Source organism: Podarcis tiliguerta (assembly GCF_965153285.1).
Source record: "Podarcis tiliguerta genome assembly, chromosome: 13".
Lineage (NCBI taxonomy): Eukaryota > Metazoa > Chordata > Lepidosauria > Squamata > Lacertidae > Podarcis > Podarcis tiliguerta.
The window spans coordinates 25,986,544-26,011,981 of NC_139546.1; the positions used below are offsets into that span (position 1 = coordinate 25,986,544).

The 25,438-nt window shown below is 47.7% G+C and overlaps 1 protein-coding gene across 9 annotated transcripts in view; it reads right to left on the minus strand.

Annotated features, from left to right (window-relative positions):
- Positions 1-25,438, minus strand: part of GRB7 (growth factor receptor bound protein 7) — a 77,967-nt gene that overhangs the window by 26,439 nt on the left and 26,090 nt on the right. Inside the window, exon 1 of one of the 9 annotated variants that reach the window (XM_083408633.1) lies at positions 7,148-7,217. The exons of 7 other annotated variants lie outside the window; for them this stretch is intronic. In XM_083408633.1, the coding sequence (XP_083264759.1) occupies positions 7,148-7,202 (55 nt within the window). In that variant the 5' untranslated portion in view covers positions 7,203-7,217. Of the gene's footprint in view, positions 1-1,874; positions 1,979-7,147; positions 7,218-25,438 lie in introns of those variants that run through there. One more of the 9 variants, XM_083408639.1, reaches the window with a different exon arrangement.

Below are 25,438 nucleotides of genomic sequence, written 5' to 3' on the forward strand. Positions count from 1 at the left end.
AAAACAAATAATTAAAAAAAACAACAACAATAGGGCAGACTTACCCACCAGGCCAAATTTCTGCCGGTGTCGGAGTATGCAAACTTCCACTTGTTAAATTGCATAATTTGGGATTTTAGACACAACTAAACTTGTTTGAAAATACTACAATTAAAGATGTACCCCTAGCCTGCTTAGCACCACACATTAAAGCCCAGCCCAGCCCAGCCAAGATGGTATTGATCTACGTTTAGGGGAAAAGCACAGGCAAAGACTTTGGCAAGCCTCTAGGGGAATTTACCAGCCCTAGACTTACTCTGGCAGCCTTGCAGCAGCACAGGAAATTGAGCAGTGCACTAAGTTAACCACCCAACCGTTTGACCAAGATTGCAATTAGTCAGTAGTCTGGTTGCCTGCCTTGCTTTAGGCAAAGCTCTCATTCTACCTTCTAATTTCACAGAGCAAGCTCATCTTCCGGATACTGGAGTCCCTTGATCAAGTGGTGGAGCACATAAAGAGCACCCGAGAGTTGATTGCACAGATGACTCAAACACCAATGGAGATGAGGATCCGAATTTCACTTATTGAATCCCCAGTTCATTTAGATGGTTAACCACAAGCCAAGTTAAGACTCAACACAAAGACCGCATGCTGCCTTAGCTCTGAAGTTTTGGTCCAGCTTCCTCAGAGCTCCTCAGCAGCCTGGTCAGCCCTGCCTAGTTGACCATGTCAAACAGCTACTGGGTCTTTAAAGTGAAAAGGTAGATAGCCTTGGCAGACATTAGCATGGAACATTTTCTTTCTCTTTTCCAGGCACTGAGCCCACTCATAGTCTGGAAGGGAAAACAAAGCCCAGTGTTTAGCCTTATTGTACCACGAGGCTCTCAAGGTGTAAATGGAGACAGCCTGCATAGCTCAGTTGGTTAGAGCGTGGTGTTGATAATGCCAGGTTCGGTTGCAGGTTCGGTCCCTGCGTGGGGCAGTTGCATATTCCTTCACTGCACAGGGCTGGATAGATGATCCTCAGGATCCCTCCCAACTCTACAATTCTATAATGCCACTCCTCACAATTGCAGGCAGATGGTAAGTGCCTCAAGCCAGGGGGACCTGTCTTTTCCACCTGACTTTGGCATGACTGCTTTTGAGCAGTAGAGCAGCTGCTACAAAGGGACCAGAAGGTTTAAGAGCAGGGATGGTGTTATGTACTGAAGTTCTCACCCTGGGCCAGCAGGGGAATACTGTAGATAGTTCAGGTCCACATATGCAAATAAGGGATCGAAAGTGACGTTCAGTGATTGGATAGTTACAGAAAGTTGTTACTGTTGCTTTGTAGTTGAGCTCTATATAAGCAGGCTGGCTGAACCCTTCAGTTCAGTTCTGTTCTGGCCTGTGAATAAACAAGAGCTGTTTGAAGAATCGCTGTGTCGTCTGATATGTTCACCCCCAACTTAACAGATGGGTAACCTGTGACCATCCAGAGGTTGTTGGACTCCCAGTTCCCATTGACCCCAGCACATACACTACGCCAGCTCTCCTCAGAGATGGGACATCTAGGTTCAAATCACTGCTCAGCAATGAGGCTGACGATCGCCTTCCAACTAATTTCTAACATAGCTCCTAACAACTTCAGTTTTGCATAGCTGCTGCATCTCTTTAATCAATCGAATGATTTTAAATTAATTTATCCAAGAGATTAATCGAAACACTGCTATGCGCAGGAAGCACTATACAGTACACAGGAATTGGGAATTATCAAACAAATTAGGATTATAAATAAATAAAAATACACTGAAAATAGATACCATACAAGCATGTCAATCAATTGATGCAAATGAGATTTGGTCACACGGGGTCAGCAAAGCCTAGAAATATCGCTGAGTGCAGGTACAGCTAACCTTGAAAGCTTTTGCCCAATCTGCATTAGACTGCATGTGAGACTAATCATTTTTGCGGCATCTCAACCAGCCTAGCTACTGCCAAAGATCTTGTCGCAATAAATCTGCCAGCCTTTCATGTGCCACAAAACTCTTTGTAGGTTGGTTCCTTCCCTGCAAGAGACTCACACGGGCAGGTGGCAATTGTAGCACCAGGTTCACGGCCAAATTTTCACCTTGTCACCAGTTTCTTACGTGATTCAGACAAGAGATGGATTTTCAAATGCTCAGCAATAATAATAATGAAAAAATTCCAGTGCCAGGGTTCCTCCTACCCCTCCTTCCCTCATTTAGCCACCTGCCGCTTCACCTGCCGCTTCCTTATCAGAACTGGGCAAAGTGACTCAGGGTTCCTTCCCAGGTCAGAGCATCAATGAAGCCAAAGGTCACAATGCAGTTTAGGTGGTGTGGGAAGAAGTGCTAGCGTCTCACAAAGAACAGCTAAAATTATATGACCTGTAAAAAATACAAACAGTCAGCAAAACAGCAAAACTTGATTAATTTAAAATTATTTTTGATATTCATGGGGGGGGGGGGTGTAAAAAAAAAAAGGGTATGCAGGGAATTGAAACCATACTCCCTGGTGATCAGAAATACCCTCTGGGTTTGAGATTTCATCCCATGCAACCCCTCCAATTTTGGGCTTATCATTGCAACAGGAAGGACGAGAAACATAATTAACCAAAAGAAGGCACTAAATTTTTCGCTGCTCCCAAATCCAGTGTTTGCAAAGCATGCTTGCAGAATTATGAGATTCCAAGAGGATCACAATTAAGTCCATGAAAACTACTAGACAAGATTTTTTTTTAAAGCAGCCATATGTGTTACTTCAACTGACCAAAAAGGGTTTCCAAACAAAACAACCACCACAATTGGGATAAAAATTGGCACAATTCCTACAGTATGTGAACGGGAAAGTGTCTATTACAAGCCTGTCTCCTAAAAGACACACAAGCAACCTGGCGAAAGATGGAGACTCTGTAGTCTCCTCTGCCCATTACAAAGATGGATCCTCCAACCCTCAGGCAAACTCGGCCCACCAGGCCTCCCCATATGGCATGCTAGGCCATTTTGTGGGGAGCAGCACTTCTCCACACACGACGTCAGGTGTGTGCCATACACCTGGAATTTCCTGGGCATAGCTGGAATATGGAAGAAACTGTGTCCGGTTGGAAATAGCTGAAATGTCCAGGGAAATTTGGAATATGGCAACCCTATCCATGGTAAGACGGGACGTGGGTGGCGCTGTGGGTTATACCACAAGGCCTAGGATTTGCTGATCAGAAGGTCAGCGGTTTGAATCCCCATGACGGGGTGAGCTCCTGTTGCTCGGTCCCTGCTCCTGCCAACCTAGCAGTTCAAAAGCACGTCAAAGTGCAAGTAGATAAATAGGTACCGCTCTGGGGGGAAGGTAAACGGTGTTTCCGTGCGCTGCTCTGGTTTGCCAGAAGCAGCTTAGTCATGCTGGCCACACGACCCGGAAGCTGTACGCCGACTCCCTCGGCCAATAAAGCGAGATGAGCGCCGCAACCCCAGAGTCGGCCACGACTGGACCTAATGGTCAGGGGTCCCTTTACCTTTATCCATGGTAAGAGTTTCCAGAGCCCAGAGAGATTTCTGGCCCTCTCCCAAATGAAGCCAAGAGAGGTTCCTTGAAACACACATCTGCCCTCTGTTGAGGTGAAGTCTAGCAAAGAATCCCCATACTCGGAAGCGCCGCCGTACAGTGGATGCCAACACCCAAGCAATGCCTCCGCTCTTCCGTCAGGATGGTGCTCAGCAAAAATACCCTCCTCCTCACAAATAGTTTTCCTGACAAGACTGTGTGGCTCCTCTGTCTCACCTCCTAGTTCACCCCGAGGTGATAAGCCTGACTGGACTGTACCACTTCAGACTGTAGGTGGGGGAAGTTCACACGACTGAATGCTCCACCACGCAACAAAACTCCCTTCACTGAGAAAATGTGCATGTTGGAGGAAAGGGGCTCTAGCCGGGCGTTCTTCCCAAAGTGCTGTTTTCTTACGCGCAAGAGGGCATGGAGGAACATTTAATCATGGGAGGTCCACCCCCCATTCCCGTCTGCAAACTGAAGTGGAAGAAGATAGACGCAGGTCCGGCAGTGGGTGAGAACGCTAGGCCTATTTGGAGACCCTGCTGCAGGGTGGAGAAAATATTAGTATGTGGCTGCTGCACTTTATAAACACAACTTGCTGGAAAGGCATAATGGGATCACATTGAAGAAACATGATCCTGAAAATAGGACAATCAGGCATCAAGCCTCTCAGAAATAGGACATTGACACTGCATCTTGTTTGTGGGGTTTATATTATCGTCTTTCTGACTCTGTATGCTGCTATATCTGAAAATTAATTTAAAAAATGTTTTAAAAGCAGGACATTACAGTCTCCCATTACATTATGCAGAAACTTTAGGTGGATCACCACATGATATTTATTTTATTTATTTCATAAAATTTATATGCTGATTAATTGTAAGGGGGGGGGGGCCCTCAAAGTGTTTTTTATACTTTGCTGTGGTTTAGTTAAGACCAGAGCAGGTTGCGGGAAGTTAATGAGAAAGCTGGAGATGTGTTAATAATGCCCAAATGTCTCTGTAGGAGGTGCAAAAAGCTTCATGTTTCACAGGGTTTGTGAACTAAGAAGATTCTGGGCAATGTAATTCTCACCAGACTGATGTCTGCAGCTAGGGAAGGAGAGACAGAGGTTCAAGACCTCTCAGCGCCTGCCAAAATGTAAATACACTAAATAGTCATCGTTATAGCATGCCACATCCTGACAGGTTGGAATTTTATTTTTTTTTAAAAAAAGAACCTGGAAAACAGTCTAAGTTTACAATCTCGTCAATGACTCTCCCCACCCCCCGCACCAGGTTCTTTCCTGATCTACTTAATCCTGAGCCTCAAAAGCCAAACTAAATAAGGCTGGCTTTACAAGGCTTTCAAAAAGGTTAGCAAGTTTGGACTTTGATGAATCTGCAGAGGGAGACCGAGTGGCGGCGCTGGGGAAGCCACTGGTTCTCTTCATGCCTTGCTGGCACATATCTTTAAAAGGGCACCTTTGGCAGATCTGAGAGGTAGCAATGGGACACAACGGAGTGGGAGGCTTCTAAGGCACGCTGGGCCTAAACCTTGCTATGCAAAATTATACTCTTGCACCTGGAAATGTGCCTGTGCATAAGTCAGAGCGCTGAAGCAATAAATAGCTGCTCAGGGGACATTTGTTTCGGCTTTACAGGCAAGCTTGCTTCCAGTCAGGATGTCTGTAGGAAAGCAACATCACCATCTCAATTCCTAGCACTTGTTTTCTTCCGGGAGGTGGTGGTGGTTGTTATTATAATCATCACTACCACCACCATTATTATTTTTTCATATAGGCGCCAAGATCGCCTTGTGTTCCATTGTAGCGGGACTAGACCAGTCAGGGATGAATCACCAACTCACAACGCCCGGTTTGATCCGGCTTATCAAAAAAATCGCACACCTGTGCCTTTTATAAAGAGGAGTTCTGCTTCTGTCAACACCAGCGAATGTTGAAGAAAGAAACACGCGTCTAAAAACCAAATACACGTTTCGTTTACCCGCGATCACCTGGCACCAACCGGCCCTTTTGCCTCCTGCATGCTTCCCTCCATCAAAACAAAGCGGTGAGTCAGAATGTGGGCTGGTGACTCAGATCTGCCACCCCACCCCTTTCTACTGGCTCAAGCACGTTCGAGTCCTCTCATACACCTCCGCTTCTTGCCTCCCCAGACTCCTTGGGTCATAGAATCATAGAATCATAGAGTTGGAAGAGACCACAAGGGCCATCGAGTCCAACCCCCTGCCAAGCAGGAACCACCACCAGAGCACTCCTGACATATGGTTGTCAAGCCTCTGCTTAAAGACCTCCAAAGAAGGAGACTCCACCACACTCCCTGGCAGCAAATTCCACTGTCGAACAGCTCTTACTGTCAGGAAGTTCTTCCTAATGTTTAGGTGGAATCTTCTTTCTTGTAGTTTGGATGCTTTTCCCCCTTGGAGGTTTGTGTAGGCTGCAGGCGGGGTGGAGAAGGTGCCATGTCTCTGAGGCAAACATCACCTGCCTGTTCTTGAACCACATGCCTCTGACCAACCACGGCAAGAGAAGCTTGCTCAAGTTCACTTGCCTGGACTAGAAAGCACCTACCCCCATCCAGCAAAACCACTGAAATGATCAATAATTCTCTCAACAAGTGGAAGAAACAAAAGAAGGGTCTGGATAGCCCCTTGGGTCCAATTTCCAACAGTTGACATTCAGGTAAATAGGGAGGGAGCCAATAGCCTTTCCTACCCCACCCCTCGCATCGAGTGAATCACAGTGAATTCCAGTTGATTAATGAACCTCTATTAATTTCTCTGCTCTTTTGTAAAAAAAAGTGCCAAGCTACACATGATGTGGCAGATCTGTGCTCAAAATCCCATACTTTTTTTTTTAAGATTTAAAAGAAGCTTGGGGAAGAGGAGGAGGAGGAACAAACTGGCTCAGGGCAGCAGTGCTGAAAAAGGGGGTGTCCACTCTTCCTCCCCAGGTCATTTCTTGAACGTTGTCTTTCCTTCCCAAAGCTGCTATTCGCCCTACTTGGAGAAAAACATGGGCACAGCCAGGTCTCGCTCCTAAACGTGCCCCAGGAGCCATTAGCAATCCTAGGTTGCTAAGTCTGATGGAGAAAATGATTGAGAAGGGAACAGGTAAACTTCATTGGGAAATGCCCAGATACTGCTGGGAGATTAATTCACGGGGTGCCGATGCCTATTAACAGCTGTTCAAAGGGCTTTTAAAGGTGCTGCTTAATCACATAGAAGGAAAGCAAGAGGGCAGAATTCACACATGTACACCCATCACATGATGATTCTCAGTTGTGTGCAAGGTCTCCTCTGAAAAAAATATTCGATGGCAGATATGAAGACTCCTGTTCATGAATAATCTTTAGATTCTTACTGTAATGATAAGAGATGGGCATGGATGGGTGTGCGACTGCTGGTCCAAAATTCCTTTAATGGAAGTGAGTTGTTAAATCACACATTATGTGCTGAATGGACACCAAATCTGCATATAAACTCATCTCTGACTGTGCTGGTGCTCAGTTTATAGAAATGAGTGGGGAAATGGCAGGTTGAGCAGTGATGATCTGAACTCATGACAGACAAATGCTTCCCCACTTAGGGCTCGCCAGGCACTGAGGAACTCAGAGCTTACCAGCTGTCCTCAGGGGGTGTGGTTTCGATGAAGTGCCCTGAAAGCCAGGGACCATTAGTTCAAATCGCCAGCCTGTCTGGAAGCCTCCGAATGCTCCTACCTGGTGACCTAGTTTTCCATCTGCAAACTGACAGTGAAGATTCCACTGTCCTACCTATGAATGGGACAGAGTGAAATAATGAATGCATTGCCTGCCGGAAGAGCTTTATATAAAACAGAACGTGCTATTAAGAGTGGCCAGGAACAGCATCGCCCAAGCTGTGGAGAATGATGAAGGCGAATCATTATTCAGAAGTAAGACTGTGACATCCGAAAAGATTAAAGGTCTTGGGGATGTCAGACTCACAAGGCAGGATTTTTCACTTTGCTGTTTTCCTTCCCGGTGAACTTCTGACCCCTGACAGGCAAAAGGCTTTGGTGCACAACAACATGTCTGAGGTGTGGGTCTGAGGAAGGATCTGAGTCAAATCAGAACTGCCTAGTTGTTCCAAATTCTGGGTCAAGGTCATTCAAAGCCTCAAGAAGTCACGAAAACTGTTTTCTGCAGAATTTGGTCTGATTTAGCAGCTGTACAGTGCATTGAAGCCACAGCTCATTGCTTCCACAAGCCCCGCACAGCTTCTGAAAGTTCACTAGGCTACTGCCAACATATATAATGTGCTCAGTGGGCCAGCCACAGGGGCTGGAGTCTGGCCGCTAGACCACTGCTTTTTTAAAAAAATAAGAAGGAAACGTAATGTTCTTATGAATGTTATGTCAAAAGCAGCTTCTAAACTAATAGCTATCCATAAGTAGGTTGCCGCATCCAATCTTGCAACTCAGGACGTTTACATTTTGCTAGTTTTCTCCCAAGCAATTTCCCTGTTTCTGGTCAGATGGATGTATTCGCTCACAGAGAAGGGAGAGCCCATCGCAGAATGCAAGAGAATGAGAAGAAACACTGAGGGAGAGGGAGAAAGATAAGAGAGGCGGTTTTGAGATTAAAGGCAGGTCCTGGATCCGAAAACATAGAAGGTGATGAAACCCAAACAGCAGGTGAAATGAATGCGCAACACATAAATTCCCTCCCACCCCCAGCTCACCACCAAACACATGGTCAACACACCCCGGGGCCCATACGCCTCCTTGCTTCCGGTCAAACCAGTTCTGCATCAAGATCTCCCAGGCAGGATGCTCAAATAGCCCCTCCCTTGTAAACACCTCATCTGCTTGGTATCTGGGACACTGTAAGTAAGGGAGGATGGCTCATTTTGGGTGCCAGGAGGCAGCATCTGCAAAAGCTGGAGAGGTGTAGGTAGGGAGGGAAGAGGAATGGAGGGAGGTGGGGATAGCTGCTGGCAAGCAGAGGAGGAAATTGCAGTACGAGGCTGGCCTGCTACAACCGAAAACATAGCAATTAAAAAAATAAAATAAAATAAGTAAACAGCATTTGACAAAACTACCAACTAGCACTGGCACTGCGCTTGTAATTTTAATCAGATTAAAATGGTTACCCTTCCCACCACCTTTCTGCACCTTCTCACACAAGCAGGGTGCAAACGGCTAGCTCAAACTTCCTTCTCCCATGACACAAAACAGGGACCACCACCAGTCTGGACTCTTTTCCCCCCAAGTCAGCTGATGTGAGCTCATCTGCCCGGCCCAAGAGCTCAGGCCTCTTTCTCCCCTGTTGCAGAAGTTCAGAGCAAATTTCAATAATATGAAGGGCATCCCAGGTCATGGAACCCAATACACAGGCCTACCTGGTGTGTTCATTCCCTTCGTGTTACGTCAACTTAACACAGTTGCCAGCTAGCCTGGAATCTTGTGGCCTTATTGTGTCAGCTCAAACCACAGGGACCTTGCCTACACTGGAATCTCTCTTCCACACTGCAGTAGCTCAGAGCGAGGGGTCCATGGTGATAGATACTCCACTTTTTTTATCATGTCTTTTCTTGCAAAGCCATTCTTGGCCCAAATAAGCATTCCAAGTAGTTTACAATCAAATCCACGAAACAAAATATGAAAACTTCAACAGCATTGAAAAGAGGGCTGGGAGAAACCAGCGATTCAAGCCACAGAGGGGAAGATGACAGGATTCTCAAGGATGTGCTCTACGGGGAGCTGGCTTCAGGCACCAGGCCTGGTGGCAGACCAACTCTGTGCTACAAAGACGACTGGCAACATTGGGCCCGCCAAGTGGGAATCCATTGCAGATGACTGCAGTGCCTGAAGACAGGCAGTCAAGTTGCGTATCCCCAGCAGTGACCAGAGGAGAAATGACCACTGGGAGGAGCGCAGAGAGAAGAAACGCCATGGTGCATCTGCAGCAGCACAACCGGACAACTTCATCTGCCCCAGCTGCAACAAAACATGTCGCACTCCAGAGACAGACGGATGCCGACAACAGGCCAAAATCTGAGGACAGCAGTGTCGGCCAGGTGCCCCACACACCACCTACCACAAAAAAAGGTGCCTGTCCCTTTCCTGGAGACCACAAGCAATCCATCTTGCCAAGCCATCTTCAGAAATAACTCCCAGGTAGAGAGCATCAAAGTCCAAAGGGCCCTGAAAGCTGCCATATACTCAAAGCAGAGCTCTGTCTAATGCAGATATGGCCAAGGTGGTGCCCTCAAGGTACTGCTGAACTACAACTCCCATCAGCCATAGCCTATGGTTGCCAGATGTCCCCGTTTCCCGGGAACAGTCCCCAGATTCACAAATCTGTCCCCACACAAAATCCGTCCCCAGAATGTCCCCGGATTTCATTTAATGTCCCCGGATTTATATTTTAAGTGCTGTAGATTTATTAGTAGGGAATGAATGTTGTGTGATTGGTTTAACAGCACAAGACACATCATATGGGGACTTCTGGCGAGGCAAAATGGCGGGTGCCACAGCAGCGAGCAGCTCCTGAAGCCAGCCAGAGCCAACTGCGCTACCAGGCTGGCTCCGGGCTGCTGAGACTGCCACTGCCGCTGCCAAGGGGGAACTGGAGATGCCTGATGCGTCAACTGGGTGAACTGCTACCCCCCCCCCCCCCGTGACCCAAATCAAGCCGGGAGTGAGCCTGGCCACCCGGTCGACTGCCCAGCGGTGCTCCGGGGCCAGGAAAACCCCCAGAGCCAATGCAGGGAGAAGAAGGAGAGGAGAAGGAGAAGGAAGAGAGAGAAAGAGGAAGGAGAAAAAAGAGGAGAGCCCTGACCTTGTTGCGCCGCCGCTGCCGCCCCTGAGGAGGACAGGTAGGAGTGCACCGGGAGGGCAAGGACATTTGACCGAACCCAGGCCTGACCCAAGCCTACTCCATGGCAGCTAGTGCTCCAAGAGAGCAGGCTGGGGCACCAGAGGAAGGCCATGCGAGAGAGGAGACCACAGAAGAGAAGATATTCTTCTTTTCTTTTTAATAATTTTTTAATAACTTTTTTTCTCTTTTCAAAAAAAAAGTGTCCCCAGATTCTTTGAAAAAAAATCTGGTCACCTTACCATAGCCAGCATTGCCAACGATCAGAGCTGGTGGGGGCTCATAGTCCAACAACGTCTAGATGGGAACCACATGGGCTACACCTTGTCTAAAGGCCCAAGCAGTTGTGTGAGAGAAGAGCCAGAGAGTGCATACTTTATGTGCAGAAAGCCCCAGGTCAAATTCTGAGCATCTTCAGTTAAAATAATAACAATCATAATTTTATTATTTGCACTCCATCTGTCTGGCTGGGTTGCCCCAGCTACTTTCCAGGCAGAAGGACTGGGAGCTTGTAGAGCTTATGTCACTCAAGTACACAGTATTAGGCTAGACAGACCAAAAGTCTGGCTCAGTATAACACAGCTGTGTGTGTGAAGGTAAGGCACTCCCAACAGATAGCACCAGCTCAGATCAATGGACGCCAAGAACCTGGTATGTCTCTTATTTCTCTAGCTCACCGCAAAAGAGTAGTTTTGGCTGGTATCTATCTACAGCTAGAGCTCATTCCAGTTAAGGCCTAACTTGGATTTTCACTCCCTTCTATGCTGCACCATCCCAAAGCAATACAGCTAACCAACCTGTCACCCATCACTCATATGCTACAAGTGCAGCCTAATGAACCCAGTGCAGCTATGATCTGCCCTGTGGCGTCAGGCACACACCAGTGGACCTTTTTCCACTTGTATTTCTGCTTTCTACGTTGCACTGAGAACCCGTCATCTTCTGCATTAGGAGGCTTCAGGGGGGGTGAGTCACTGGGAGTTGGGAGTTCCACACAAAAACAGAACAACAATGTCAACGCTAAATACTGACATCCTTCAATTTGCTCCCGTCCCTTCCAACAAGTTCCGTGCCACTTGGGGATGGACACCCCCTCTTTAAGGGCAATCCTCTCCCACCCTTTTGCCTTAGGTGGTCAATTATACAAGGCGACAACAGCATTAACTGAGCTACGCAGGAAAGAGCTTGGATTGACAAGGCCCCCAAATGCCCAGCCCCTGCCCCTGGAGTGGGAGCGAGCCCGGTGAGCGATGCAAACAAATTTGTTTGGCTTTTTGTCTTTGGCTCGGCGCCCTTCGGGAGGCTTTTTTCCATGGTCGAGCAAGTTTCTGAGCAATCTCAAGGTCATAACATAAGCAGCTGGGGGTGGGGGCTGGCTGGCCAGGAGTGGAAAAGCTGGGGGAAGAGGGACTCCACCTCCACCACCGTTTACTCCGATTGTTCCAATTTACCCAGGAAAAGTCCTGATTTTCTGGGACCTGTGGCTGCTATAGCATTGTTCCTATTTTGGATTGCGGAGGAGGAACACCTTTTTACATTTGCTTAGCGCGAGTTGCTGGAGTGGCCCTTCTTCAGCCCCATTCCCAGAGATCTCTGGACCAAACCGCACAATCAATGTGAAACCTATAAACATAGCCTTGCATCTGTTTTGTAAACTGGAAAAGCCAATGGGAAGGAGTGTGTGTGTAACTGAATGCAAGGGAGAGAAGAGGCACTAAACTCTTTCCCTATCCCAAGTTGGCACCTGGACCAAGGTTCTGTTTCCCAACCCCGTGCCACCCCAGTGTTTTGCCTCAACATACATTCTGACGGCACCTTCTACTTCAAAGCATTACCTGTTTCTCCCTCCAGAGTCCTCCTATACCGCCAAAATCTTCCTTTCGCATCAAGGAAATCCACGTGGGCCGTGCCCTTTTGCATACATTTGCTCAATTCATTCGGCCCACATAAGTAGGTGTGAGCAGGAGAGGAGCCAAGACAGAGAGCGGTTTTGTTGCTGTAGGTTAGCAAATTCCCACACTGGCTCCCTGCCCTGGTTTATGAGGCAGAGAAGTTCAAGAGCTCTCAGTTTTGTGTTAACAAAACAAACCCCCGCTGAGAGGGAGCAGAGATAAGGCCAGGTGGGGAGCTGAGGGACTGAGGCCAGCAAGGCACCTCCACGCTCCGGGGACGGGCGCAGAGCTAAACAAGGGGGCACGAAACCCTCCTCTTCGAGGCTGAGGATCTGATTCGGGACACGTGGGCTGGTCCACAATTTCCCGTGGCTGGTTCTACGAGCTAATTCTGACAGAGATGAATTCTGAACCAGGCGAAGACAGAAGGGCAATCTGCTGATTTATTGTTGCACAAAGGGCTTTTTAATCTTGCACTCCCAAAGCCCGAATGCTAAAAGAGGCACTGGGAGATCTCTCTCCCTTACCGTTGCAGTCCAGACACTCATTTCATTGATTCCCTCCCACTTGCCACTGTCTGAATGGCAAAAGGTTTCAGTCCTCATGCCTATGTGTAGTAATGCTTAGAGTGTAGGATGAGCAGAAAGACCTGCATTCAAAGCCCCACTCGGCTGTGAAGCTCACTGGGCAATCTTGGGCCAGTCATTGTCCTTCAGCCTAATCGACCTCAGAGGATTAGAGCAGCGCTCCCTGAGTATATCAGGGACAGGGAACCTTAGGCTTGCAGACCAAGCTTGGCCCACCAGGCCTCCTCATTTAGCCCATGAGGACATTTTGGGGGAGCCACACCCACCTGCCTTACGCCTGGGGTCATACCCAATGTCAGTGGTGGGGTGGGTAAGGACAGGGCCTCGACGGAGCAATTGGGAGCTTAAAGTGAGCTTCTTGTCATTCCTTTGCTTGAGCGCGTGTTGCACAAGGAAGGGAAAGTGCTCTCCATTCAGGGGAAATGTCTTCCTCCCGGCACTGCTCTTTGAACCTCCAAAAGCGTCAAGTTCAAAAAGAAGAATGGGGCTGGTGGAAAACCTATAGCGAACAGTCGCGTGCTGCTCCTTACACCTCCAGTTTCCGAAGGGACTGCTTGCAAAGGGTTCTTAAACAGCCCCATGCTGTGCACTTATCTGTCTTAAGAGACAACAGAGTGCACCTCCAGGGGTGAAGTCAAACCGCTGCATTAGCAGCACCGAAGTGAACTCCCTTGGTGCAAGCCTGGGCACTGGATATGGAGGTCCTGGGCTGCCCAGACGACAAGAGCCCCCTGTTGGCCTCACTAATGTGGTCCAAAGGAAAGAAGAGCAAATCCTGCAGGAGTTGCTGGAAGGAGGCCTACAAGGCGCCATTCAACCGTCTTGGGGACACAAATCCAGAGGGCTTACTTCTTAGCCCTTACTTCTCCCACAAGGCAGCGGAGGTTTTCCTTCTCCTAGATGGGCTACCTTCCCAGGTTGATGAGCCCCATCTGGGGGGTCCTTCAAATTGTAGCATCACCAGAGATTAAAAACTGGCTCTATGAGAGGGTCTGCAGGGAAGCAGATATTTGGGGCCTCCCATTTAGGGCTTTAATCACTGTTAGCACCTTGAATTGGAACCAGACAAGAGCTGGCAATTAATTGTCATTATAAATCGAGTTCAAATGACAGTATGTTAGGGGGGAGATTGTCTAGAATTTGAGTAGGAAGCTGGGCTAAATGGGGATTTCCCTTTGCTTTCAACCCTGGTGTTTCTCTTGGTGTTGAATCTGCATTAAAGACACTCACTGTGGAGCCAACCTACTTTTGTTATCAGCTCTGTTTACTTCCTTGTCCTGTTTCTACAACACACACTAGTGATTTCTCAAACTGTGTGTGGTAAGGAAGAGCGGGAAAATACACACTAGTCTCCCCTGGCATGAACCCAAAGGTAAGTGAGTTACTATCAACACGCCTTCTAAGCTGAAAGTGGATGAGCAACATACCATGGGCAGGGATAGCCAATGTGGTTTTCCTCTAGATCAGTGTTTCTCAACCTGTGGGTCCCCAGATGTTGTTGGACTACAACTCCCATCATTCCTAGCCAGCATGATCTGTGGTCAGGGATGATGGGAGTTGCAGTCTAACAACATCTGTGGACCCACAGGTTGGGAACCGCTGCTCTAGATGCTACTGGACTACAACTCCCATCAGCCCCAGCCAGCATAGCCAATGGTTGGTGATGATGAGAGTTGTAGTCCAATAACATCTGAGCACAAGAGGAGCCCTGCTGTATCAGACCAAAGAGCGATCCAATCTCACACTGGCAAACCAGATGCCCCAATCAGGGACACGAATACAACAACACTCTCTTGCTCATGATCCCCAGTAACTGGTGCTCAAGAGATATATTGCTTCTGACACTGGAGGTGATTTAGCCATTATGACAACAAATCATCGATAGCCATGAATGTGTCTAATCCCTGGCCATCATTACATCTTGATGTTACGGCAGCGAATTCCATCATTTAACTTGTGCAGTGTGGAGGAGCACATTTCCTTTTGTCTCTCTCATGAATCTCGTGCTGTTCAGCTTCATTGGAAGACCCCGGGGTTCTGGTATTAGGAGAGAGGGAGACCATTTGTGAAGGCACCACATGGGCCATCCCTTCTGGAGGACCTCTGATGACATAAGAGGAGAAAAAGAGCCTGCCGGATTGGGCCAATGGCCTGTCAAATCCAGCATTCTGTTCTCACAGCGGCCAATCAGATGCCTTTGGGAAGCTGGCAGGTAGGTGAGCACAGCAGCCCTCTGCTCACCTGCGATTTCCATTCAGAGGCATGATGTCTCTGACAGTGGAGGCAGAGCATAGCCATTGATGGGGGGGGGGTGTTACTGAGTCTGGCCTGGATTTCTCTCCCACCCCCTGTGTGCCAACTCTGGCAAGTGGGCAGGACCACCCACCTGTAAATCATCTGTCCTCATAATTATGCCAGGCATCAAACACCTGTCAAAGTTCAGAGGGGATCGCTACAACCCCTGATGAGCCTCCTTTGAAGATTATAATTCTGTGCCAATCACCCAATTGCCACGGCTACCAAGGCTTCAAAGAGGCTCCCTGTAACTTCCGTTCAGCCTCTTCAGAGTTCCCAGCAAAGGTGGAAATGCTCCTAAAAACAGAGCATTTTTCTTTTCCTTTTGCAGGAAAAGTCAGTTTGTATTCCAAGCACTTCCTCCAGTGCTTTGAATACAAACTGCTTCCTCTGGAAAGAAAGAAAGAAAGAAAGAAAGAAAGAAAGAAAGAAAGAAAGAAAGAAAGAAAGAAGTTCCAGTATGTCACATTTAGAGCAGATGGGTGTGGCTTGGCCACAATGGTACTGGCAGGCCTAATGAGGTCCACAGCCTGAGGGTGCCCACCCATTTGAAGAGGACTCCCCAGGTTTGCAATGCAAAGTTGCTTCAAAGAGGTGCAACCTTTATTAATTCATTCTAGCCTCCGGTTACGGGTTGCAACGAGTAGTTCTTTGTGGTACTGTAAAACTAAAATGGAATTCATGCCCCCTACTGAGTTGCCTAGGATTTTTCACCGGGGAGAAAAGCATAATAAAAAGTTCAGTGTAATCTGAAAGACTATGTATGCCTTAGCCAATATCTGTTGGCACGATGACAAGGATGACATCTAGACTGTATTTCATTTTTGCACTGCGCGGTTTATCAGAATAAGTTATTACGACTCTGACTTTTGGGAATCCAAGGAAGCATAGCATTCGGAGGAGGCTCCATGCAGAATTCCCAAGGAGAGGATTTTCTGCTGTGCTATCGCATGCCAGTGGAGCACACCAGTGCCTGCCATTGCAATAAATGCTCAATAAACACACAAGACGTAACCGGCTGTACTTGTATCAAATTGTAGATTTCATCAGAAGTTTCATAAAGTTCAACAGTTCATGCATAAGGTCCATACATGTCTATTCCACTTGTGTGGTTGCAGCCACTACTATGCTATAAGATCCACTATCTTGTAATATTACATAGGAGACTGTTCTACTGATGAAGCCTAGGATGGCGAAACAAGGCTAATATTCCGGAAATCCTTGTCTTAGACTCTGCGAAAGGATTCTGTGGAACTGTAACAACCCTTCATGTGGATTATTGGACTCTTTGAACAGACAGGTGGAATAGACACTTATACATGTATGGACCTTATGCATGAACTGACTAGAGAATGAACTGATCCACAGGGTCTTCTGCTTTTTTGCTGTACTTTATGAGACTTCCGTCGAAATCTACAATTTGATACAACGGATAGTATACCTCATTTATTCAAAAGTACAGCCGGTTACGTCTTGGGTGTTTATTGGGTATGTTTCACGTAACCATAGGTTTGTTGTTCTTTTGCTAATTGCAATAAATGCAGCTGCTCGGGGGGGGGACTGGCAACAGAGCAGCACCCGAGTCAGCAGCTGGGCTGAGGCAATGCAAGGGTCACGTTCAAGCACTGACACAGCGGAGCAAGTTGATATACCCACACCAGGAGCCTGGCACTGGATCTGAGCTCAGCAGCTAAGCTGAGCCCAGCACATCAGTTGCCCTTTCACCGGCTCTCCCTATATTAGCAAAAAAAAGGGGAGGGGGGAAATATCATCAGGGTTTGTGGCATAACCCAGACAGGGGAAAGAGATAGAGTAACGGAGGGTCAAAGTTCTTCTGAGATTAGGCACAAGTTGCAAGCGCAGCACAAATGCCACATAGGGTGAAGCACAGAGGGAAGAGAGGAAGAGGAGAAGATAGCCACAACTGAATAAACAATATAAGTGAATAAATAATATAACCACATGCACCCCTAAATTTTTATCTCATTACCCTTGCTTCTTGTTCATTCTTCCTCTGCTAAAATTTACACTGTAAGCCTTCAGTCTGGATAGCTCAGTTGATCAGAGAGTAGTGCTGATAATGCCAAGGTTTCAGGTTCAAGCCCTGTACGGGACAGCTGCGTATTCTTGCATTGAAGGGGGCTGGACTAGTTCATCCTCAGGGTCCCTTCTAACTCTATGGTTCTGTGAAGAAGCTCACTTGGGCAGGGTCATGTCTTTTCGTTTAGGTTACCCTACCCAGAAGCATCCATGTACATACACCAATGACACCACATAATCAGTAGCCAGTGATCCTGGCCATGCTTACCATTCCAACACACAGAGCTCCTTTTGTAGCCTTCAAAAACTGCATCCCTGCTAGTTAGGACAAGAAATCCCAAGGAAGCAGGGGCAAATATCCTGCTCCATCTCCAGCTGCACAACGGTGCGTTTCTACTGAAGAAACCCACCACGACATTCACCAATCTGTCAAAAGGTCCCCAAATAGACCCCAAAACTACTGAACAAATGAAGAAACCCTCTTCTTCACAAGAAAAAGCAAACCCGCCTCATCTCTTTCTATAGATATATAGCTAGATGTATATGCAAAAAAAAGAAAAGAAAGAAAGAAAGAAAAAGGATTCAATTAAAAATCCCCTGTCTATCACAAAGTCCTTAAGATTTAAATAGAAATCTGCAGATCTAAACCGGAGCCTAGTAGCTTGACTAGGCCCGGCCCGGACACAGCTTGCCTCCCCATGGCTCTGGCCATGATGGAGGGAGCTTGTCATGACGGTGCAGGTTGTACCCCCTCAGAAATGTGCACCCAGGGGCATGCCCCCCCCAGCCCCCCATGCTACACCACTGGATAGTGTTGACTGTGAAGTCGAGTAGATTAAAGTCTCTTTGCCTGTCACCATGGGCTGATGGAGGAATTATGGTATCACTCAATCTGTTAACATACGAAACCAAACCAAACGGTGTCAAAGTCTTCTTTCTTTCTTTTTCTTTGTTACCTTCCAATGCCTTCAGTTTTCCAGTGAAAGCGACTTGCATGGTGTGCCACTTTCCAGTGTGCACAGCATTTTGCATATTGGCTGCTGAGAGTGCACCTGCCACACAGGAGTGCTGTCGCTGCTCCTGTTGCCGCCACATCCCACATTCTGGTGGGCGAAGCTATGCAAGGGATGCTGGAAGTCTGATTTCTCTGAGGCCCAGTTCACACCTGCAGAGCCCCCGCTCGTTGACAAGTGAGGATTTGCTTTGCGAGCGCAGATAATATTCTGCTGAGGGAACTCTGCTATCTCCAGGTGCCAACTCATGCACAAAATATTCAAACTCCACAGCGGCAGTTCACACATTCCACGGAGCAGTCAGCAATGTTTACGTATGAACCAGCCCTCAAGATGCTAATTATAGACGAGACTCTGGATCCTGTCTCATGAAGCTGCCAAACCTCCAAGCAAGAATTCTCTTCTTAGGGGGAGTGTTTCTTTCTGAAGATGCAGATGGGAAGTGCGGCAGTTGCGCCTCGCTCTCAGTAATTATATTCCCAAAGGTATCATCCGTTTCTCATGGCTGGCTTCGTCTGCAGAGGGACTTCTGTAATGTGAATCCAATCAGGACCGACCTAAGTATCTGTAATCTAATTAACATAATGTTTGGAACTACCAGCTTTTGTCTAAAAGGCAGCGGATGTCGTGGAACAACAACCTGGTTGTGTAAATGCAGTGGCTTTCCCCCCCTTAAAAAAGTATTTATTTCCTCTGAGTCCCAAGATTATAGTGGGGTAGTTGTGTCTGGCAATGGCAGGAAACAAAGCTAAGGGCATAGCTACAAGACAAACAGATTCAACAGAACTGCCCTTTCCCTAGGGAACCAGAGATCTGGGATGGGGGGTGGCGACTTAAGAGTTTTCTAACAGAGAATATTCCGCAACCTCACCAAACTGAAGTTCCCAGGCTCCTTTAAACTGGCATAAAACCAATATAGGTTTGCAGTTCAGGTATACCAGACCTCTGGCAGCTTTGAAAACAATCTACTGCAAGATAAGCTTTCGTTTACAAGCAAGACTAAGGGTGCAGTTCAAGACAAGCTTATTTTGGAGTGCCATTAGTATTTGCTCCCAAGGATAGGCTGCATTGTCTCCATACCATAGGCTTATCACAGTGGGAAGGCAGGAAGCTGCCGCCCACACAGAAACCTTGCCAGAGTCAACATCCCTGGTGATGGAATGTGGCAAAAAGGCCTTCCTGGCTAAACATCTGGATTATGCAGGCATCCATGCTGCATTGCCTTTCCAAGCCTTCTTAACTCTTGCTCCACTTTCTGATTGGAGTGGACATTCAAAATAGAGACTAGCAAATGCCTATAGCGAGGCAAGAACTGCCTGTGGGAAACCATGCAGGGTTACTTTATACAAGTTAGGGCTGCTATGCGTCCAGATTTTCCCAGACATTACTGGGATTTCGAAGGCAGAATTGACGTCCTGGGGTGTTCCAAAAGGTGGTGCTTCATCCTGGATCTTTGTTGTTGTTTAGTCGTTTAGTTGTGTCCGACTCTTCGTGACCCCATGGACCAGAGCATGCCAGGCAGTCCTGTCATCCACTGCCTCCCGCAGTTTGGTCAAACTCATGCTGGTGGCTTCGAGAACACTGTCCAACCATCTCGTCCTCTGTTGTCCCCTTCTCCTTGTGCCCTCCATCTTTCCCAACATCAGGGTCTTTTCCAGGGAGTCTTCTCTTCTCATGAGGTGGCCAAAGTATTGGAGCCTCAGCTTCACAATCTGTCCTTCCAGTGAGCACTCAGGGCTGATTTCCTGAAGAATGGAGAGGTTTGATCTTCTTGCAGTCCATGGGACTCTCAAGAGTCTCCTCCAGCACCATAATTCAAAAGCATCAATTCTTTGTCCTGGATCTTAGGCAAGTCATTTTTGTAAAGAATATAAGTTCAACAACTTTTGGGGTCTCCTGGTTTTTCTTTCACTTTTTGAGATAGGGAAACCCAACACAAGTTCACTCCCTCCCCCTTCTTTTAAGCCGCGAATTACTACTGCAGGTATGTGTGTACATGCAGGCTACTTTAAAAAGCAATGCTGGCCACTAATCTTTGTTGGATGAAAGCAGTCTATACCTATGTGCACTGCTATTTTTATAGAAAAAGAAGTGCCGGGGCTCGCCATGAATGCCTCCCTTGTTCTCTTAGGATGGCAATGGTGCCCACCTGCGAGGTGCCAGAACTGAGTTCCAGTGAGTTCCAGCTGAAAGAAAGCCCTGCCCATAGGCACGTATTCAGTGCAGGGTGCACCGAGAGACCTGCAGAAAGCAGCTCTTCAAAATGTCTGGTTTGGAAAATGAAGTTGACCATTGATTGTGAAGCTTAATCATTCATTTATTATTTGTGATCTTTCCTCTGCGTATGTGTCCATGTGGCATGTTTTCCTTTCCAGCACACTACGCATCTCAGGTCAGCAGCCTCTCCACCCCACACCCGCCGTGTGGGGGGTGGGGACTTTGTCTCATGTAAAGATTCCAGGGCTTTACTAAGAGCTCAGGACAGAAGAAAAGGGGACGTCCTTTGGAGTGCTCCTATGCGGTGGCTGGAGCTGATGACACCTTTTCGAAAAGATAAACGGTGCAGGCACAATGCGATCTCCAGGGCAATATGTTTTTAAGGACTCCCGTGTGGACAGCAGTTCAATCTAAGCGTGGGTGAATCGCAACAAAACCACGATACTAAGATTTTTGGTACCGGGAGTGGCATCCAAAGGCATTAAAGCATTCAATAGAAAATAAATATTCAGCCATACTGTATGTATTTGAGTTAATGTTGTTTCCTAAGCTTGACAACAATTGTGGTTGCAGGGTTGCTGGAAATGTCTCCTTCCTTCTCTGCCCTCTCTAAGCACAGCAACATGTAACAGTTTATTTTTATTTATAAACACATATATTGCACACTTCCTCCAAGGAACTCTGGGCGATGTACAGCCATTATAAATTCACAACAACATTCTAAAGCTACAACCCTACCCTGCTTACCTGGGAGGCCCATTGACCTCTAAAGGTAAAGGACCCCTGGACGGTTAAGTCCAGTCAAAGGCAACTACGGGGTTGCGGCGCTCAACTCGCTCTTCAGACCAAGGGAGCCAGCGTTTGTCCACAAACAACTTTCCGGGTCATGTGGCCAGCGCCAGCATCACTAAACCGCTTCTGGTGCAATGGAACACCATGACGGAAGCCAGAGCATACGGAAACGCCATTTACCTTCCCACCGCAGCGGTACCTATTTACCTACTAGCACTGATGTGCTTTCGAACTGCTAGGTTGGCAGGAGCTGGGACAGAGCAACGGGAGCTCACCCCGTCACAGGGATTCGAACCGCCAACCTTCCGATCCGCAAGCCCAAGAGGCTGAGTGGTTTAGACCACAGTGCCACCCGCGTCCTTATGTAGCCATGAACAGTAAAATAAGCTGGGCCAAGAGACAGTTATCGGCTCGAGTTTAGCCAAAAGAGCTTCCTGGCTGAGGTAGGCTTTAAACTGATCCAGGATTAAAGGGAACAACTGCTGGTCTTCCATTTAGATGCCGCTTTGATTCTGGCTATACTAACAAGGCTATGATCAATTCCCTATTGTTTTTTCTTAATGGCATATCTAAAAAAAAACCCAAATGAGTTCAATGGGAGGGCAACAACCATCACTACCACTGTATTATTAATATTAAGGTCATTACTACAATAAACACAGCATTATAAAGAAGCAGGTAAAGGTAAAGGTACCCCTGCCCGTTCGGGCCAGTCTTGCCAGACTCTAGGGTTGTGCGCTCATCTCACTCTAGAGGCCGGGAGCCAGCGCTGTCCGCAGACACTTCCGGGTCACGTGGCCAGCGTGACGAAGCTGCTCCGGCGAACCGGCACCAGAGCAGCACACGGAACGCTGTTTACCTTCCCGCTGGTAAGCGGTCCCTATTTATCTACTTGCACCCGGAGGTGCTTTCGAACTGCTAGGTTGGCAGGCAACCTATAAAGAAGCAATAGAATGCCTTATCGGCAGTTTTAAAACCAGCCCACCGGATTTCGAGAGGACAGGTTTGAAATGCCAAGGCTGAAAGGGCCTTTGGCAGGGCAGAAGGAACAAAAAGTGGCTTTGACCTATGAGACCCTTCATGGCTCAGGACTCACACACTCAGAGCTGGACAACACAACCTTTAAGAGCAACTGTGTGCACACGCTGCTGGCTGGGACATCCGAGTGCCTGGCTCAAATGGCAAGGACGCACAGAGAGGTGTCCTTGCTGGTTTCCCCATAACTGCACAGCTCCCTACTTCTGGATTGCTCCCTCTAGGCCAGTGCTGCTAACTCAGGCAGAGGTGACAGGAATTAACACTGGAACCTTGTGTATCAAAAGCCACAATCTTTAAATCAATTTTTTTAAAAATCAGTTCCACAATGATTTCACAAACCCGCACCAGAACCTATCCTAATGGCATTTTTACAAGCTTGCAATTTTTGCTCTCTCTCTCTCTCTCTTTTTAATATACCTCTGCTAAAGAATCCAGATATCCTTCCAAGTCCATGCTCCAGTTAATATGTTTAAAGTTTAACCCAACCCCACCATGACAGACAGCTTACAAGGCCATGGCAGAGGCCAACCACTCGGGAACCACTTCGGAAAGAACGGCCTCCTTTGTCAGGCAGTCCTCAGTGACTTCAGATCAATCTGCTACGTGCTCTGTCTTAACTAATTAAACTTGACGGCGGGAGCTGGGTTCCACCTGGGTTTTCTTTTATTAACTGAACACTCTGTACCTCTCCCAATCATCACCGTGTCCTTCTAAACCTGGCCAGCGGCCAACTGGCAGCCCACAGGCTGGATCCTGGCAACCACCTTCGGTCAAAATGTAGGCGAGACTGCCTCTGCGTCTAGGCGATTCCTTCGTCACTGAAGGAAAGCCGGTCCTTGCGAATCTAAGACTAAGGCAGAATTTGCGCCGTTTAAGGAGCGCAGTCGACCCATGTTTTGCCCCATAGAGCTACTGTGGGAGAACGGGGTGTATTTGCAAGGGAAGGATTCGCAGCCAGTAGAGGCGTTGCTTCAGTAAACATGCCCCGCTTCCAGCCTCGCCCACCTCTGCGCTCTTTGGGCAAAGGGGCATTTGGAGAGGGTCAAACAGACCCATTCTGCCAGCTGGTCCTCTTGCACAAATGCTTCCTTTGGGGACACACGCTCGCCAAAGGAACATGCAGTTCCGCCCTAAGGCCCGAAGCATTACATGGAAATGTGTGTAAGAACGTGGAAAAGGCCTTTTGAAAGGTGGGGTGTGTGAGAGAGAGAAAGAGATGAGCTGCTATGAGAGGGGGAACAAAGAACGGGTAGATTGGGAGAGAGCGAACAACTCGCCACACTTGCTGCTCCAAATCTTGCCGCCTTGACCCCTTACCCCCCCCCCCCCCACAACAGGGCTAAAAGTGCATGCTTTTAATGTGCCAGGCTGCCAGGTCTTCTGATGCTCAGCATCTGAGATGCGGTGTGTGGAGTTTTGGGGTTGTTCCTTCTGGCGTAGAGGTGGGAGCCGAGAAGCACTTGTGATTTGTTTGAGTAAGTAAGTGTTTCTTCAGGGCAAGATTATCAACCCCTTTCCAAAGGGTCTTAAAATATATATATTATGCCCCCTTTTAATGATGCCTGCCTTCCTTTCAGTCACTCCCCCTCCTGTGCAGAAAGGGATCTGGGTGAATATATTTGAAAGAGGGCACGAGGTTTAAACTTGCAAACGGGCTCAATGGAAGATAGCTCCCCCCCCCCCCCATTGTTCTCCAAATCCCCTCTCTTCCCATGAGGTAGGGTGGATGTCTACTGGGGAAAGGGACTTTTCTGTAGCGGCCTCTCAGCTCTGAAATACCATCCCCCAAAAGGCCTGCCTGGCACCTACTTTAATGTATTTCTGTTGCCAGGCTTTCCAGGCCTTTTAAAGCTTAAAGCATGCTATAACATTTGGCCACATCATGAGAAGAGAATACTTTGGCCACCTCATGAGAAGAGACGACTCCCTGGAAAAGACCCTGATGTTGGGGAAGATGGAGGGCACAAGGAGAAGGGGACGACAGAGGACAAGATGGCTGGACAGTGTTCTCGAAGCTACAAACATGAGTCTGACCAAACTGCGGGAGGCAGTGGAAGACAGGAGTGCCTGGCGGGCTCTGGTCCATAGGGTCACGAAGAGTAGGACACGACTAAACGACTAAACAACAACGTAACATTTCATGTTTTTTTATTCCATGTGTGTGTGTGTGTGTGTGCGTGCGCGTACACACACACACACACACACACACACACACACCTGCTCTCTCTTTCAATTGATCTGGTCCTGCACTTTTATCTCCCTTTCCACTTTAATTGGTTATTTAGATGTTGTTGCTGTTGGGGTTTCGTTTTCTTTAACGGTAATGGGATTATTATGTTTACTTTGGAAGCCACCCAAGGAACTTTCGTTAGAGGGCCTTGTAAAAAATAACGAATATTAATCCTTATTTTTGGCTTCACGCTTTGGAATTTAACTCCACCCCTGGGAGGGGGTCTAGAACCCGACAATGCATGGCAAATCCTCAGGCCAGGCAACCCTACACACGTTTGGATCCCAGTTAGGAAGGAAAGCGTGGGGAGTGTGTGGTGGTGAGGGGATCTGGAATGAAGAAGCAGCTCTTTTGCTCTCAAATCACCTCCATCTCTGCTGATGGATCTTCTCTGGAAAGGAATGGGGTGGGAGGAAGCAGGTGGGATTTGGGCAGTTGTGTTTATGTGTTACACTTGCTTGGGCCCTAAGAAGCAGGACAGCCAAACCACAGGCTGCAATCTGCGGGCAAAATCAGGCCAACAGAGAATCTTGGAACTGAACTTGAAATTGTATCACACCCTATATATAAATCCATGTCGGCCTGTCACATGCCCCGCCACCCAGGGTGATAAACAAAAGAATCTCAGCTCTGGTAGTCCACTCCCCACCCCGCTTTCATGCGCCATTTCTGAATTCCACCATGTAGGCTCTCAGGTGGCAATATATGCAAGATCACACATGCCTCTTGCTCCAGATTGGGTAATGCAGACCTACTACTACCCCCCACTCCTTACATGCTCCCAACCATGAATATGGATTGAAGACCCTCATTCCCTTATAAGCTGTCATTTGTTTGACATCTCCTCTGCCTTCCTGCATGAAGAAAAGGCTAACTTGTTATCAGCTCTTTATCCACCATCCTGATTGTTGAGTGTCTACTCAATGCACCAAGTGTTGGCAGACAGAGATCAGCAAGGGCTTCAGGC